This window comes from Nasonia vitripennis, chromosome 4 (assembly GCF_009193385.2).
Source record: "Nasonia vitripennis strain AsymCx chromosome 4, Nvit_psr_1.1, whole genome shotgun sequence".
Lineage (NCBI taxonomy): Eukaryota > Metazoa > Arthropoda > Insecta > Hymenoptera > Pteromalidae > Nasonia > Nasonia vitripennis.
Window position 1 is genome coordinate 12,775,192 of NC_045760.1, and position 18,128 is coordinate 12,793,319.

Genomic DNA, 18,128 nt, shown 5'->3' on the forward strand with positions numbered 1-18,128 from the left:
TCTTGTGCTTAAAACACGTAGTTTTGATTATAAGATCTTTTGCCGCCGCGAAGTTTATGACCCTAATACCGTTATCATTGCTGGCTTCGTGCAAGCTTTCCTTACCTATAGTAGGCCTAAACATTTCCTCCCTACCTATTTTAGCATTGAAATCGCCTAATACTATTCTTGTGTCGTAAGACGCGAACTGGTCGATTACCTGCTCTAAAGTTTCGTAATAGAGATCCTTAGCTTCTTCTTCTTTGTCCTCCGTAGGACAGTGTACATTAATGAATACATATCTATACCATTCACCTTCGATAATGATGTACGAGAGCCTATCATTGACGGATTTGAAACTTTTAACCGAATGTATGATGCTTTTGCTTACGAGAAATCCGGTGCCTAGAGATCCCCCACTCCCGGCCCCATACAGGTACGTGAAGTTACCCGATGCTAGTACTCCGCCATCTGGCCACCGCGATTCCTGTATTGCTACCAAATCTAGATTGTACCTATCAGCATCCTTTACGAGTTCTTTAAACGCACCTGCTCTGTATAGACTGCGAACATTCCAAGTTCCAACCCTTAAGTCCCTTTTGGTTCGGATTTGATTTTTTTGAGCCATGATGTTATGTTAAAACCCGCGCGCTTCGGATCCTGTTCCGATCGCAGGTGAGTCCACCGTTCTAGAGGTGATAACCCCCATACCTGTCTAGAACTAAGTATGAGAGCTTTCCGACTTTGACGAGGACAGTGTCAATTCGTCGTCAGACACACTACGGTTTCATTCTCGCATCCTAACGCCCCCCTGCAAGGCAGCGCGCCTTCGCTGGCATCGTTACCGCGTAAGACCAGGTGACGAATCATTCTACACATCCCCTTTCGGGGCAGTTGTCATCGCTCCCGCATCCTCCTCGGCAGCAGGATTTTTGCCCATTTTTGTAATGTGTGATGAAAGAGATAGATTGAGAGATAAGAGATAATGTGAAGTGTTTTTGTTGTTGTGGTGCTTGCGTAGTGTTTCTAGATGAATGCGTTCGACAGTGTGGGCTCATCACACCCACGCCTGTTCCTATCGGCTGTCCGCGGCTGCTTATTCAATTTATTCGCAGCTAACCTCTTTCTCAGGGGCTGTTCCTCTATCCGCAACCTAAGGACGCGCTGTGTAGTGGTGATAGGCACCCACCCGTCCGATCTGGACGACAACGCCCAAGACCCGCTTAGGGTAGCGGCATTGTAACAGCGAAACACAATTAATACGAAACAAATTTAAATCGCAGCTAAATTAAATACGCGACTTTACTTTGAAGCCTTGGTCTACTTTGAATGAAAAAACGTATCTAAACCAACGTTGTAACTTGTACGGTGCAAACGTTGTATATGCTACATTGAATTTCGCAATCAGAAAATCGATGTCCGTTGGGCTCCGCCATCGGCAATAAAAACAAAAATATTCAGAGTGTTATTGGCATAAACGTACTCGTGGAGCATAAAGCGAGCGTAAAAAAATCACCCCGATGTTTAAACCAACAAAGCTTGAGCTTCGCGCGAAGCGCTTCACGCTGTTTTACCCTCGATCCCTCCGCGCGTATATTCATAAATTGGAGCCCTATATAGAAGCGTTCTCCACCCCCCTAGCTCCTCCTTCCTAATTAACGATAACTGCTCCACTGCTGCAGTAGCTCTCAAGAGTCACTCTCACTCGGCTTGTCTCTCTGCAGCTGCGCCGCTGTAACTACACGTAGCAGATAGCAGCTATACACGGTTCGACGCGTAGGAGCGCATATATCCCCCGGCAGCAAGCTCTGGTGTAGCTGTGTGTATCAGGCGCTCGGGGAAGAAAGCTCAAAACCACCGCGGTGTTTTACGGCGTTATCGCGTGGTTCGCCTCTAGGCGCACTTCACACAGGAGAGGCGCAAGCTCCGAAATTGCCAGAGAAACTTTGTGGTCTTAATTTTTCCCCACTTATAGGGGTAAATTCGTAGCTTGAAGAGTTTCTCCATCGATGCTCGTGTGTGAATACGCGTTTAAGTCTGCTTGCGTCTGCGTAAAAAAAATAAAACAAAGAAAGAGAGAGAGAGAGAGAGAGAGAGAGAGAGAGAGAGAGAGAGAGAGAGAACGAAGACCGCGAGATTTTAAATTTTTGATAGCGAGGATTTTGCGCGGAACGATGAACGAAATTGCACATTTCCTTGCCGCCGAGAGCTTTCTGCTCTGCGCGGATCTCGAATAAAGCGCGTAAACTAGAAGTGCATAATGCATGAATATGAATGCAGGGATGTGTTCGATGGATTTACGCGTCGTCAACAGTTTAGAGGTCGGAAATTTTTCAGAATTACTACACGTAGACAAGGAGAGGAAAGAGCTTAATATAGCGACGACCTACCGTTTCGACTCTCCTCCATGTAGAGACTGGTTCGCTGCGATCTCCGCCTCTCGGAGCCGTATCTGATCCTCGGCTCGATCCTCTGAGCGGAGATGTACGTCGGTGTGGTGAAGTCGTCGAGGCTCTCTTGCGCCGGTTGACTCGCTCCTCGTCTGCGGCAAATCACCAGCCCTATCGCAACGCCGATTCCCACCAGAATCAGCGCCACTGCGACTGTTGTAGTCGACGTACACATGGAACAGTGAGAGCTGATGAGTGATTTAACAAAGATAAAAGAAACAATTTCACCCCCAGCGTAACGCTAATCGCGCGACTCGATTTTTGTACCGATGAAAAGCTCTTTCCACGACGCCGTGCATGAGGCACTCTCGAAAGCTCGTCCGACGCTTTTTATTCCTCCCAGTTATACAAACTTGGCACGAGAAAGAGAGAGAAAGAGAGAGAGAGAGAGAGAGAGAGAGAGAGAGAGAGAGAGAGAGAGAGAGAGAGAGAGAGAGACGGCGCAATTAATTAATTTTAACGCTAGTCCCTGTATGCATAGCTTGCTGGTACACAGAGAAGGTAAGCCGGCGGGATCGGCGATACATGAATCTTGCATTTCTCGATATCCAATTATCATCGGCGTATCGTGTGACGAATTGATACGGAGACATTCCAATTACGATCTACACACGTGGAGCATTGTTTTCCATTTAAATGACAAATGAGATTGATCGTGGCTTGTCCTTTCGCGCATTGTTCGTCGCGCGCTCGCGTGCAGCGTATACGAATTGCTTTTTGATCTCGCGGGGCGCTGATGCTCTTTTTCGCCTGAAAATTGCGAGGCTCCGTTGCTGCATGAAAATTGCAGAGTGCGCGGTAAGCGCCGTGACAATCGAGGACTGATTATTTAATCATCGAGCTTGCGCACGCGCGGCTGGCAATTTTGCTGCAGCGGCAGCTGAATTTCGCCGACGAAAAAGAGTCTCGTGTTCGCCTCGTTCGCGTTATTTCTATATTTATCTCTCGTATAATATTTGTGAATCTGTCTATGTGTACAGGCGCAAGCGGCATATTATTTACATATTTATTGCCTCTTGTTATTCCGAGAGAATATTGCTCTATGTATTTATCAAGAGGGAGAGAGAGAGAGAGAAAAAAAGAGCAAGCTATTTTTTCGATTGGCCTTATTCCCGACCTGCCGAGCGGAATTCCCAGAATAAGCCGAGCATCGAACTGTTTGTTTACGGTACGATCGTGCTCGCGCTGCGCAGCGATACACACTCTGCATACGTGACAATAAGAGGGGGTAAAAAACGTGCATTCTATAATATGAAGTCGAGCTTTGATCGCGGAGTGCATATAGCTGTTATGCAAATTTGCGTGATTTTTTTCCATCGCGACTCGGCTCTTCGGCGCGTTAGTCGAGCATCTTTGGCGTTAGACTTTTGCGCTACCGAGTTGACCTCGTTACGCGATCAACGACGTGCGGTGCGCGAGAAAAAAGCCGTCGTGTAACCGGAGCGATATAACGAAGCGACCGGAAGCTACAGAGGCGTACTGCTCTAAACGACGACGTTGGCTTTTTTTCCTCCTTTATTTTGACGAGGCATTCTGCAAAAGGCGCAAGAAAATTGGGAGATTCCGGGCAAGAAGTTGTTGCTCGTGCGCACGCGCACGAGGGTCAGAGACGGAGCGCGCCGCGAGATTGTTAGAGCGAGAGAAGCTGCTCCGAGGGAGAGAGGGAGGAAAAAAGATATATATATATATATATATATATATATATATATATATATATAAGACCCTGGAGCCGGCAGAAATTGTGGAGTAATAAATGTGATCGAAAAATAGAGAAAGACTATACCGTTACAGCTGAAATCGCGTAGTCGAGCGTGGAGGTTCAAGTACTCGGGTAATTTTAAGGTTAGCTCGAACATTACCTAATTGGACTGAGTAAACTCCTTGGCAGAAGGTGGGTGTTTTTCTTTCTCCCCCTTTCTCACTCAATCCCTCAGTCCGCTGAGAAGCGGAGAGAACTAATCTTTTTTGCATGAACTCTACTCTTCATGAAAAAGAAAAAATTAATGAACGGCCGTTTATTAAAATTATCGCTAAACGGAGCCGCACTTTTTTCATCTGAAGATGAGAAGTTTTAATATTGAATTTCATAAAAAAATAAATAACATCGTAAACTGTGTACTCAGTTCGCGAAGCAGAAAATGAAAAAGAAGAAAAAGAAGAGCTTTATTTTTTGCGGAGGAGAATAGACGAGAACGGACTTGATTGCATCGCCAATAAAAAGATACGAAAGTGAAGAAACGCGAGAATCGAGAGAGATTAATCCTTAAGTTCGCTCATGATGACTCACAGCAGCCATCTGATTTAAGGAAGCTCGACGCGTTTTATGGCCCGCCGTTAGAGCTTTCTCATTTCAACGCAGTTTATCTGTAAGAAATGAGGTTCATCAAGCAATTGATTAGGCTCGCAATCGGTTATTCGACGACAAAGTCACGCGATTCTCGGCATCTGACCGTGTCTTTCCAGTACTACGAGGTAAACAAGCTCGAGAGGGGGAATATGCATGAGGGAGCGCTGGCATAAGACAATCCCATATACAGCGCATAAAAAGCTTTGAGAGGCGAAGGAAAATACAACAGCGGAAGGCTAACCAAGGAGAAAAAAAGGCGAATTTGTCAGGCGCGGCTCGATCGACTCGAGCGGAGCGGGAGAAGTTGAGTTTTGTCGTTTGCGAAAACGTAAGTCTTCCTTCCTTACTTCTCACTCTCGGGGCTGACTCTCCCTTCTCTCTCTCTCTCTCTCTCCCCTCTCTCTATGCAGATAGATATATACCTTCTATCCGAGCAGAGCGAGCTGTTGCCTGAGCCAGAAAATTCATTCGACGCGAGTCAACCGTTATTCAGACGGGATAGAATTTTGTCGAAGCGCGAATATTCGCTGGTGGAGTGAGAGAGGCGAAAAGAGGAGAGAGGGGGAGGAAGAGCGGGCGGATATACGCGACTATGCCGGATTCCTCTCCCAGCTCCACCTGACGCGAAGGTCTTCGCGAGATGATGCCGCAGAAGAATCGAGAATCAAGAAAGAGACGGGGATTATTTGACTCTCCAGCTCTTCGGCTTTCACTCCTTTCTCTCTCTCTCTCCCTCTGGCTCTTTATTCTAGGGCTTCATACACTTCAATTCGGCTGTGCGTGTGCGTGTACATTTTTAGTCCCTTTACTCCGATAGGCGAAGAGCATTCTTCCGTTATCCTGAGACGTTTGCGCGGTATATCTTCGTCTCGAGCAATCCTTGTATTTCTTTCTCTTCTTCTGTACACGCTCCGTGAGATGTGAATTTCGTGAAACTGCAGAAATGTAAACTAATAATAACGAGGGTTATCGCACGAGAAACTCGCCGGATATAGCCGACTTGCTCAGCTGAATACTCTGATAATTTTACGGGAGCTTGCAAACTGGAGAGAGAGAGAGAGAGAGAGAGAGAGAGAGAGAGAGAGAGAGAGAGAGAGAGAGAAGAGCCTATAGGCACTTGCACCACGTTGTATCGTCCGCGTTTGCTGAGTTAACAAGAGAACTCTTGTTTAAGTTGAAAAGATGAATTTGTCGATAAAGAACTGCGAGAATCGACAGAATCAATGCAGTGATCGAAGTGTATGAAATCAATTGGAGTTTTCGCCTGACTGAGTGACTTTTTCAAATCCTTCAGTATACTCATTTATATACTTATTCAACAAGAATAATCTATAAAAAACAAAAGCCGTGCAAGTCCTCTCGATTGTTTCGCGGAATGGCACCATCGCCGAGTTAGCTTTCCAGGGCAAACAAGCCTGCACCTAGCCTAGATTTTCTGCTACGCGGGGAAAGGCTAGAATTGATTTTACTTTAAATTCGCTGAGAAAAATCAAACAGCTAAAAATGCCTTATTCTACTAGCAATTTCGATTTTGCAGTGAGTCCTTCAGGTCTGGAGGCTGTTAGACTGAAAATACACAATCATAACTCCTGTTGGCGCATCGGGCAAATTTCGAAAAATTTCTACGCTAGTCTTTTCCGGTAGAAGATTGCCCGTTTAAATTAGATAAAATTTACGTTGAGCACGTTACTTGCATTTTTCTCAAAATTCACGTTCAGCAAAATTACACCAAATGAAGGCGAGTGTGTATATTTTCAATTCTTTATTTCGGAATATGAGTGTACGAATAGCAGCAGGACATTTCAATTTCGCGCGTAAAAGCATTAATTAAATTTATCGGTAAAATTACTCTCGTTGGTAATAAATCATTCTGTAAAATTCCTGCTGCGAGTCAAAGTAATTTGGGCGCGAACGAAAAAGGATTTGATCAAAATCCAATGAGTAAACCTTGTTATTCGTCAGGATGACCGTTCGTGGAAATTTTTGCTGTAGAAGAGGCTAGCCAAATCCTTTCTCGTTCGAGTACGAACTTTTCAGTGAATATATCTTAAACAAATCTCATTCTGCACTAGAGAACAAAGCTGAGCTGCGAATCCCTGAACATAGACATTAAACATTCCGCGCAAGTATTTCAGTTACGGAAACATTCGATCTGCCTCTTTAACGAGAATCGCATTCATCAGTCATAAAGCGCTCGTTAAAATCGAGAGAGAGAGAGAGAAATACCCGCGGGTGGCAGCAGCTTTTTCTTTCAAAGAGCAAAAATAAAATTCTTTACGATGGATCGCAAAAAGCATCCGAAGTCCTACAACCTTATACATAGGGCTCCCGCTTGATCGCGTCCTAACTTTTTACTGCGCCCCAAATACCTCCTCATAGTTCAGCGCCCCGTCCACAACCACGTCTAGCTTCGTCGTCATCGTCTTGGAATAAGGATCATATCTCGAGCCGTCCCACCTCGTATGCCGTAATAGCCATCTGTGCGCGCAAGCAGTTGCAGCAGAATACTACTGCTACTCCTCCTACCCGATTTACCGCCCAGCCGCATATAGTCGCGCGCATTCACTCACTTATCAGTCCGATGACAATGAAGGCCGTCTCGACGTTGGCCGGCTGCGGTAGGACGCTCGCCAGGTCTCCAAGGAAGTGGCTGTCGGTCGGCCTCCTAATCTGACTGAACTCCGCCACTCGGATGTTCTCGATGAGCACGGGCAGGCTTCGACCCTGGCTGTTTTCGGCGAAGACCGCGATCGTGTAGTCGTAGCCCGGCATGAGGCCATAGAGCTGGAAGCTCGGCTCCTCGTTGCGATCCTGGTAGACGGCCGGACTCGTTGAGGTTGCCATCGCTGCCGATGCCTGCCCGGCTGCGCCCTGGTCGCTCTGAGGGATCTGCTGCATCAGGCCCGAGCTCTCCGAGCTGCTGTGGACCTCGATCACGAAGTGCTGAGGTAGTCCGCCGTTCGCTCCCGGAATGCAGTTCACCTCCATGGCGCTGCTCTCGTTGCGCAGGCTGCAGTCCACTGGCTTCTGTGGCGGTTCTGTGCAAGAGGGAAAAAAGAGATACTCGATGGAACGATCAAATTGATTGGTTTCGTTTTTGGCTGGAATATTGCCTTCTCTCGTAAATCACCGGTAAAACTCAATTATGAATTAATTTACAGTAAAAATTGCGGAGCAAAAGTGAACAATATCTTTAGAAAACAAATAACTGTTATGACAAAATATACGATTTCACTCGGTTATTAGATGCACATAGAAAAGTGTGTGTAAAGAGGGAATTAAATCAAGACTGCGGATGTATACAAGGCTGTGCGCTGATTGAAAGAAATTTTGAGTTTGGAGAATTGCCGTGCGGTCACCGACGGATCTGGGAAGAGGGGAGGAAATTTTTAACTTGTTAATTCGGATTAAAATCGCTTCCTTCCTCTCGCTCAAGTCGCGATTCAGCACAAAAATTTCGCCATTGTCGCTCTCCCAGCAATTTTCTCCCCTGATGCTAATTCTGCCCGCGACCGCCCGACCGCCGACTGTGTGATTCCTCGCAGGGAATGTTGCATTGAGCCATTCAACGCTGCTCTCTTTTTTCCTTTTTTTTCAATTATATATTCGTTGTTGCTTAATCGCCATTATTTCGCAGAATTCAAATTTCGTCGTAAATGAAGACTTTGAGTTCAGTCGCATCAAAGGTTATATAATTATTTTTCCCTCTGCATGCTTCTGCTTTCTCGTATATTTAAATAATTCATGTAATACACGTGCAGCAGTTTCATGAAAGTAATTTAAGCGATTTTATTTAAGTATTTACGTTCCCATATAATATTTGTGGGAAATGGCCGAGCGTTTGATATAAAAATAATCAATTTGTTTTGTTTCCCATGCTTTAAAGCAAAGAAATGAAAATTAACTACATTCAACGTAACAAATTTTAAAATACGAAAATAACTACAGAGTAATCAATTTCGGTGATAATATTCCACGAAAATGTACGTAATCAACGATGGATTTTAACATAAAGTTTTATTATTTTGTTGATAATATTAGTAATATTATCTGCCATTTAATGAAAAAGTTTTTTCGATGCTCATTACAAGTGTATAGAGTCAACGTTGGGGCTTCATTACTCGCGTATTATATAGATTGTAGAAGTCGCACATAAACAGTCGAAGTGATATCGGCGTCAAATATACTTTGATGTTTCCCAAAGGCAGGCTTTTATATATATATATATATATATATATATATATATATATATATATATATATGTCATAAGCGTAGGCCGTAATGAGACTCGACACTGGAGTTTAGACTGGAGCATCACGCGGTGTACATCGCGAAACTTAATGCTGGCGCGACATCGCAAATCTCGGTCACGTCGCGCAACCTACGCCTCCTCTCGGATTTCCAACCACACCGGCGTACATACAGCTAAAAATGCGAAAGCGCGCGCAGAGATAGAGATACAGCGAGAGCGAGTATATCTTATCGCAAAGAAGCGCTGCATCAAACTGTAGCCAGCTTAATGGCGTACAATCGTAGACGGACATATTATTTGCAAAACGAGTGGATTTACTTGTAAAGTTTACTGCCAACGACTCTCCAGCCTGGAAAAGTATATACTTGCCGAGGCCTTAATGTCGGCGCAATAACGGACGCGAGCATGTGCAGGTGTATTGTATGCACTTGTATACGCTGGTGTGCGGCACTGCTTGCTGCTATACCAGCTTTCCCGCTGTATCGCAGGGCACGAAGAGACATACCCTCCTACCTTCGGCTGTCTGTTTTTCGTTCTTCTCCGCGTAATTTAATAGACTGTCTACCGCCGCGAACGAGTTGCCTTATTTCCTAGCCTCTGCTTTTTCTTCTCTGCCTCGCTTCGCTTATAAAATGTCCCGCGATCGACCCTTGCAACGTTATTCTTCGAGCGCGTACATATACATACATACCAACCAGCATATATTATTATTAATATTAACATACACACCGCCTTGCAAACGTCGCCTAATTTCGTATTCCTCACAGGTTACATCCGAACTTATACTCCAAAATGAATTCCTAGAAACGCGACTGCGCAAGTTCGAGGGTATGAGGAACGCATTATGTTACAACCATATAGCCTTTATATACGAGTATAGATGCACGAATGTGTCAGTAACTGCTTTATTCCTGAGGCACTTGTTTCAGCTAGTTGAACTGGGTACATTGTCGTGCACTGCGAAACCATTATACGCCGCGCGTTAAAGTCGACATATAACCGAAAACCAGAGGAAACCGCCAAAATATCTATTATATCCTGCAGCGCTTTTCGACGTTACGCCGGAACAATTTCGAAGCAGCAGCTCGGCCCATGAATTTTGCAACGCGGTTGCGGCTGCGGCTGAACTTGGCCGAAAGCTCATAAGGATCAAGATTGCAGATGAGGAGAGCTGCAAAGTCAGGGGGGGGGGGAGGGGGTAAAGACCGGGGGCGACATCGGAGATCGAACTTACTAGCTGGGAGAACGTTGAATATGCAAGGGCTTTTCTGCCGGCCGACGCTGTTGCTGGCCCAGCAGGCCAACGTGCCGAAATCCTCGTCGGCGCTCGGTCGGTACTCCAGCTGGCTGCTCAACGGTCGTGGATGGGACACCGCGAAGACGTCGCCCAGACTGCTGTTCCTCGTCCACGAGTAGCGCATGCTGTCGCGCGGATCGGCCTCGACTTCGCATCGCAGCCTCAGCAGCTCGTCGCGCGCCGCCACCACGTCCTGCCGTTCGTGACCTGGCCTGCACCTGGGAGCATCTGTGCAAAAGAGGTGTATGCAGCCGTTTATTATTCGCGTCTCGTGAATTTCTGTGGCAAAAAACAATTGCACGAACTTACACTTCATGTGGATGGCCAGGGCTTCGCTTCGAATTTCGCCCATGGAGTTTCTCACTAGGCAGGAGTAAGCCCCGCTGTGAGCCAGTGTCAGTACCCGCAGAGTCAAAGTGCTGGAAGCCAGGAGAACTCCGGCTTCGACGTCGTGCTCCAGTCGCTTGTTCTGCAAAATTAATCATCATCGGTACAATACACCTTATAAGCATATAGACGCGCCAAAATAGCGGAGGAGCATCCCGTCGCGGTATAGCAAACATCGCTGCAACCATTCGCTTCATCTCCGCGAGTTATTGCCTCGGGAATCTGCAGGGATTTTAATTTTATACGCGTTCCCGATAATGCTGCGAATTTGCTCATTACAAAGGGAAAGCCGCGCGCGGAAACTTGCACAACTCATCAAAGCGTTATGGGCGAACGACTAGGCGAGAGTGTCAATTGAAAGGAGAATCCTCTCTCTCTCTTTCTCTCGATAAGGTCTCGATGTAGCTTCGTTCCTTTGACTACACTCTTTGCTCTCGCACGAGCCTGCTTTCAGCCTGGACGATCGCGGAGCTTACAAAGAGTCGTTCTAATTATTAATGTCTTCGAGTCGAGTAGAATGAAGAACTCGAGAGAATGAGAGAGAAAGAGCGGCGATTGCTCAACAAATTCGAAGAAAAGGAACGTTAGACTATACACAGACCGAGCCATTTATTCGTTATTGCCCTGTACCTCGCGGTGCAAGCCAACTCGAGTCGCCGTGCCGAGTTGCCTAGTACGCTTGATGTTTTTTTTATTCGTCGTGGTAGCACTGCCGCACCCGGAGGTGTAAATGCACTTTGGACGTAATTCTCTTTCCGGCTCTATGTTCCCTTTGCGCAGTTGTCGGGAAGAGAGATGATCATTGTCCGCGTTTTTTTTCCACCTTGCTATCTTGTTCTATTAGCATGAAAGTATGATAATATTCCTAAAATATTTGTCGAGGGCATTTTTTCCCCACCGTCCGCGTAATTCACGAGGAAATATTCTCGAAACGCGCAGCCGGCAGTAATCGGATAAAACTTATTTCGCGGAATGTGCAGCGCTCGGGACGCCCGGAAATGTGAATGGGTGAAAAAAGTCTGTGTAATTCGAGAATCTACTTTCTTCGAGAGCAATTTAGATGGATGTTTGACTCCGCGCTTTCTAACGATGATGTACCTTATGCTGGTGTTATATATATTTTTCATAAGCGTGCGTGGGGATACCTATCCTGTCGCTATCATTTGTTTTACATATGTATGATTGCGAAATTGTGTATCATTAGTGCAAGACGTCTTGTTTATAACCTATTGGTACCTAACCGAAAAGTAAACATGAGTGATAACAGTTCTTGTGATACAGACGATATATCCGATTATGGAAATGACATTCCACCCAAAATCCCATGCCGCAGTGTGACAATCAAGTAGCATCTACTTCTGGAGCAGAAATTACAGTTGATTAACCCAAAAAATCTGTAACAGTTTCGTTAAAAAGAACCAGATTTGATTCAGAAGATCGAGATGATGATAATGAACCACACGCTGAGGATGAATTTTATCGATTAACCGTAACGCAGCAAGCTACATGTGGTTCATCGTTGAAAAAACGTAGACAAAACAGTGATGAAAAAAGCAAACAATCATTTACTATTGAAAGCATCGACAAAAATATTTCTTTTCATTTTAATAATTCTAATGTTACAATTAATGTACATAATCATCATAATTAACTACAATGTACGATACACTATATTTGTGTTTTAGTTTAATATTTTTTAATAAAAGATGTAATAATTTTCTATTAAAAATAATTCATTTTTAAATTTGCAAAAATATTTTAGTTTAGTATAATTACACTCGTATATAGCGACAATGTGTGATTTAACGAACTTTTTGTATGAATAAGCTTTCACAGGAGCGTGGCCTATTTCGCATTATGAAATAAATTTAATTTGTATAATATACTAATTTAGTATAATGTCGAGCTCCGCAACACTTGTTATGAAAAATAGTATACGCAACTCGTGCGAGGGAAACACGACTTACGCACTCGTGGTAGTTCAGCGAACTAACATGCGTGCGTAAATCGTGTTCCCCTCGAACTAGTTGCGTAATCTACTATTTCAACGAAATGCTGAATCAAAATAAAACGGAGTAGGTATTTCATCGTAAATATTCCAAACATTTTTTAAATTCTTCGATTATATTATCCAATAGCGATATGAACGGAGTCATAAATCTTCTTAAATGTCGATCTAAATGAGCAAAGGCTCAACTTTTCGATTCGCCTCTGGTTCTCGCAGACACGAGAGACTAAAAATGGTCGAGATACTCTTCTTACTCATTAAAAGATGCCAGCGCTCCCGAGGCTTAATTCGCCAAATTATTCGTGATAACATTTTTCCCGTTTTAGTTGGAAGAGACAGACTGCCCCGGCAAAGTTTGCTAGATAGGGGGGGGGGGGGGCGAGAAAAATGAAGCTGAAATTGAGGCAAAGAAGTAGTTATAAAGAAATCGATAAACCAGATCGGGTTGCTCATTAGCGAATGCACGAGTTTCCTCGCTAATGAAGGAAACCGGTTTGCTGAAAAATACGAAAGATACCTCGGAAAAGTTTGCGCGCTGCAGCCGTTGTATACTGTAGAAGAAAGATCGATTGCCGTCGCGGTATCGAGTACCTCTTGAGAAGAGCCCGGCTGTGCAGTCTGAAATAATAAATATGTATTACAGGCGCAGAAAAACTTTCGACGTTTTACGTGCGTCCTTCTTTGCTCTCGAAAAATCTTAACGACTCAACTCGAAGCCCCAATGTCCCGCAGCTCTTTCATTACCATTAATAACTCTTCGAGTTCATTTTTCCGCACATGGCTCGCTCATCTCGAATCAGCAGCATAGTCGGGTCGCGTCCGATGAAACTACAGCGAGATTAAATTTCCGATGCGTCGCGAGCTTTGAAAATTCCAAGCTGCAGTCGTCGAGCACACATCCCTTTCTCGAGAGACGTATTCCTCGCAGCGAGTTCATTTCCCATCTTGTCCCCGGGTACAATCTCGCGCGTACAAGGCGTATCTCCGGCACGAATAATCATCCTCCCGCGCCCCATCTTTTTTCCTACCCAGTCTCTCTGCCCTCACGGTCCAGTCTACATATCTTCTTGAATTTTTTCCTCCTTCATTTTTCAACTCTCCGCGTCTCTCCCGCCATGCTTTCTTTCGCAGCGTTTTTCCTTTTCATATTTGCCTAAGTAGTCTTTCCCTCTCGTTCTTACAGCTCCGTAATAAAACTGCGACTTTTTTCTCTACTTTTCACTATCGTTTCGCTCTGATTCATATCAACGTTCTAGCCGTCTCGCCAATATCGAGCCTTTGTCGGGAGCATCGTCGCTCCATGCTCCAGCTCACTTGCATTTTCCGCGATATTTTCTCAGATTTTTCTCTTATTCCAACTTGTTTACAGTTTCAAGCCGCGAGCCGGCTTTCTTTTTGTTTCCTCGGAATTGTTTTCATATACCGATGATTACGCCTTAGCGCATTTTTCTCAAAGGCCTCTCGCTGTGTACACGTGTTAAATGAAATGTTGCGGCTTTCCTGAGCGCAGTATGCGCGGATCATATTCGTTGCTCGCGATTGATGCAAAAACCGAGGAAAGGCCCTTTTGAAAATTCCACTACAATTCAGCGCGCGTGAAGCTATTTTTTTTTTAATTTTTTTTTTAAATTGTTATTTAAAAGTTTTGTATGAATCAGCAAAGTAGCTCGCGTTTGACGTTAGAGCTCGTTTCTTAAATTATACTGAAAACTCCTTAGTATATATTCCATGGTAGCGCGACTTTTCGCTTAAATCCATTACATAATCTAATAATAATCCAGACTCTATACTGCAGCTCTTTAATAGCTCTATTTCCTTTGAAATAATCTAAGCGAAATGAAGCAAGAAGAAAAAGGAAGAGCGTCCTGGCGGACTAAACGAGAACGAATAGAGACTTTGCGTATACTACTGGAATAGGATAATGCGAAAGCGCTCGGGGTGTGCGCGATGGCCGAGTTATGCGCAAATGAAAATGCATCGAAGCGCAGCGTGCGGAGAAAGAAGCGGTTATTATATTCAATCAGGCAAGACTCACTACTCGCGTGATCAATGGTGTACGCGGCGTACCCATACACACGCGCCTGAAGCTTCGAGTTTCGCGCGCGGGGTTGTGTTTATCGAGGCCAGTATAAGAACAATACATTTATCATCCTCCGGGTATATATACTCAGCCGGGCTCTCTCCTTGTCCTTTGTAGACTTTTGAGAGTAGTATAACGCATTGAAAATGGATGCGCGGAATATCCGTTATATTTTTTACGACGTTGAGGCCTTTGTGTTCCAAGGCCGGAGATATTTAATTCATCGACGCGCCTGGTTATAAGGAATGCAGAACTACGTCAGACAGAGACGGGGATTTATGCGGGGAAAAACGAGTGTATAGAACGAGATGGAGAAAAAAATAAATATGCACTTACGTTATGGAACCACTCGATGCTGCTTGGCTCTGGATTACTCCGGTAATTGCAGACGAACTTGACGTCGTCGCCCTCCCTGAGGGTTTCCATGTTGAAACCGATCGCCAGCTCGACCGAGGCGCTCGGCCCGTCTGCCAAACAGGAAAAAAGCTCGATGACGCCTGGTTGTTATTATTAACATTACTCCTATCGTCCGCGGCTGAGTCGTTCTGCTTGCTCCTCCTCGAGAAAACTTTTTTATTTATCTGTATATTCGTTGCTCGGCTTCCGGCACCGCAGCGAGCATTCCGAACGGAATTCCCGTGGCTCCGTTTTCCCTTGGAGATAAACTACAGCGGGACGTTTGCTTTGCATCCGCGAGTCAGCGACCTCGTCGCCTGTCCCTTATATCCGGTAAACAAGGCCGCAAACCCGTCCAGCGGATGCGCGAATCTATTGCATTATCAAGGTAGCGAGAGAAGGCCGATGAAAAAGGGCATGTTGACTCGTGCAGGGGTGCGCGGTATATGCGCATCAGAGGGGGCGAGAGTCTTCCGTCGAGCGTCTGGGATAACCGGCTCTGCGCGCAGGATATCGCCTGGGAAGGAAGGAAGGAAGGAAGTGGCTGGCTATCGGAATGCAAACAGCGAAGCCCCACCCCCTGTATAAGTTCGATCAGTTTGGAATCTTCGTATAGGTCGGTCCGTCTGTCCCCTCACGTTTCCTTCTTCGCTTGTTGTATTCTATCCACCTTCTGTGAGTTCGAGTGTCTTTCTCTCTCTCTCTCTCTCTCTCTCTCTCTCTCGCTCTCTCTTTCTCTCACTCTCTCTCTCTCTCTCTCTCTCTCTCTCTCTCTCTCTCTCTCTAACTTGCTCCGCTGCACTTCCGGGCCCCCATCTCCCTTTGACCATCTCCCTCGCACGCACGCGCACGCGCTCATGGATGATATATATATATATATATATGTATGCGGGCGACGAAAGTTTCGTCCTGGCGAGCAGAGTTTCAATGGCTTTGTATAAACACGGCCCGACGCGATGCTCTTCTCTCCATCGATGCAAGTTTGCGCCGCCGTGACTTTTCGAGGACTTGAGTTATTCCGTAATGACTCGAGAGGAGAAAGAGCACGCTCTTTGACTTTGATTGCTATCCGACCGGCCGTTTAGTCGCAGGACTGAAAAGGAATCGCAGTTTTCTTCGAGTTTCCTCTATAAACTACACCCAAAATAATGTCCTTCATTTGAATCAAACGGAATCCCTTTACTTCATAATGATTTTAATTTTGGGTCCTAAATTAAGATTATTTCCTCTTGATCCAAGAGGACATTTTTTGGGTGTATTCGGCCCTCGCGAATGGATAAAGGCGAATCGAGCGTTACATAGAAGATAGCCGTTGATGGTCGCGCATCAGGTATATGTAAATACTCACAAAGGACCCTGAGGACTTTGGTTCTCTCAAGAACTCCCCCGGGGAAGCGTGGATTTTCCGCGCGACAGGTCAGCTCCTTGCCGTCGTCGTCCTTGTCGAGGACAAGGGCCAGCTTGCTGGCGGTGAAGTTGCTGCGCTGCTCGGTCGTTAGGCTGGACTCGCGGATAACGAGGCCGGCCAGTCGCCAGACGATGCGCGCCGCCGGGGAACTTCCCCAAGTCTCGCAGCGGGCGCTCACCGCTCGGCCAGCGTAAATCTCATCTTCGGCCAGGACAATGTTCACCACGGCCGGCTTCACTGCAACACAGGAGAAGAAAAACCCTGCGATCAAACTTTGCCTCGGGGAGAAAAAAATCCATTTTATCGCTCATGTGCCCGAAATTGCTCGCTCGGTGCTTTCTTTGCATTCGTCGGAATTAGCATTGAACACGCGATGCAAATCATTATTGCGATGCGCGTATGTATACGGTCGAAAATAACAGACCAAAGGCGGCGTCACGTGTCCGCCATACAAGCATACGCCGGGACATGTCGCGCGAGTTACTTTTTTCTGATACTCCTCTTCAAACACGCGCAGGCATACACGATGAGCGCGTTTCTAGGAAAAAAACCGTTGCCCTCGAGTCAAAGGGAGTTGCATTTTTAAAAGTGCGCTGCTCCACGACAGAATTCATTCGGCTTCCGCTCTGCGTACACAGGCGCGCCTGCGCGCGCGTATACATATACGGGTCACTGTGTGTGCCGGGCTTTTTCGCTTATTCTCTATATTTAGATTCTTTTTCTTGTCCCCTTTCTTTCGCGCGCAGATGCCTGACAGAGCGATACGAGATTTACATGCGTGGCGACTTTTATGGCCGCTGAACCGCGCGAACTCGCAGAGATTGAAAATTCACGAGTGGAAGAGACTCCCTATCGCGTGGATGCCCTCTGTGTTGTGTGTTTTCGCGTTACTCTGACGAAAAGGAAATATACTATACGCTTTGATGCTTTTTGCGCAGAAAGAGATTGTTTTTGAATCCGTCAGTTTTTGGGGCACACAGTGTCATATTTTCAAAATTATATCGTACGAAATAGCTTTAAAAAAGGGTTGAAGAAAAAAGCAGTAGAGTTAAAAATATACTCGCTATCAAACAAGTTAATTTCTAATAATGCTAAAATAAAAATCAAAAGAAATCAGAGGGTCAAAATTAACATGCATTTTCCGTTTGCATCCGCGCAGGCTTAAAGTACGATATGATATTGAACAACGGCTCGTTCCATACATTTTTTTAACATTGATGCATGATACAGCAATAAACGATACAACACATTTAGAAAATTCGTCATTTTTGGAGCGCAATAAAAACTGACGGATTTAAAATAATGCCCTCGCACACGCTCAACATCGATTGGCTTTTAAAATCGATTTTACGACACGCGCGCTTTTTCTAGCGAAATATCCGCAAAAACGAACGCGAGAAAGCACATTCGAAAGAGCGACGAGCTACGCGCATACGCGTGAAGCGAGCGCGCGGCCCGCGTGGTATAAATAATGCAGCAAGCGCGCGCGGCGGTTTATGGATAAGCAGTGTAGCGTTTCGTGAA

General features: G+C 45.5%; 1 protein-coding gene across 3 annotated transcripts in view; it reads right to left on the reverse strand.

Moving 5' to 3' along the window:
• The window catches only part of LOC100680475 (muscle M-line assembly protein unc-89), a 79,377-nt gene that overhangs the window by 8,579 nt on the left and 52,670 nt on the right, over nt 1-18,128 (reverse strand). For all 3 annotated transcript variants that reach the window (XM_031928890.1, XM_031928889.1, XM_031928891.1), the window contains exons 7-12: nt 16,545-16,841; nt 15,137-15,267; nt 10,635-10,794; nt 10,263-10,553; nt 7,347-7,814; nt 2,370-2,582 (exon numbers count right to left, since the gene is read on the reverse strand). In XM_031928890.1, coding sequence (XP_031784750.1) covers nt 2,370-2,582; nt 7,347-7,814; nt 10,263-10,553; nt 10,635-10,794; nt 15,137-15,267; nt 16,545-16,841 — 1,560 coding nt within the window. The remainder of the gene's footprint in view (nt 1-2,369; nt 2,583-7,346; nt 7,815-10,262; nt 10,554-10,634; nt 10,795-15,136; nt 15,268-16,544; nt 16,842-18,128) is intronic.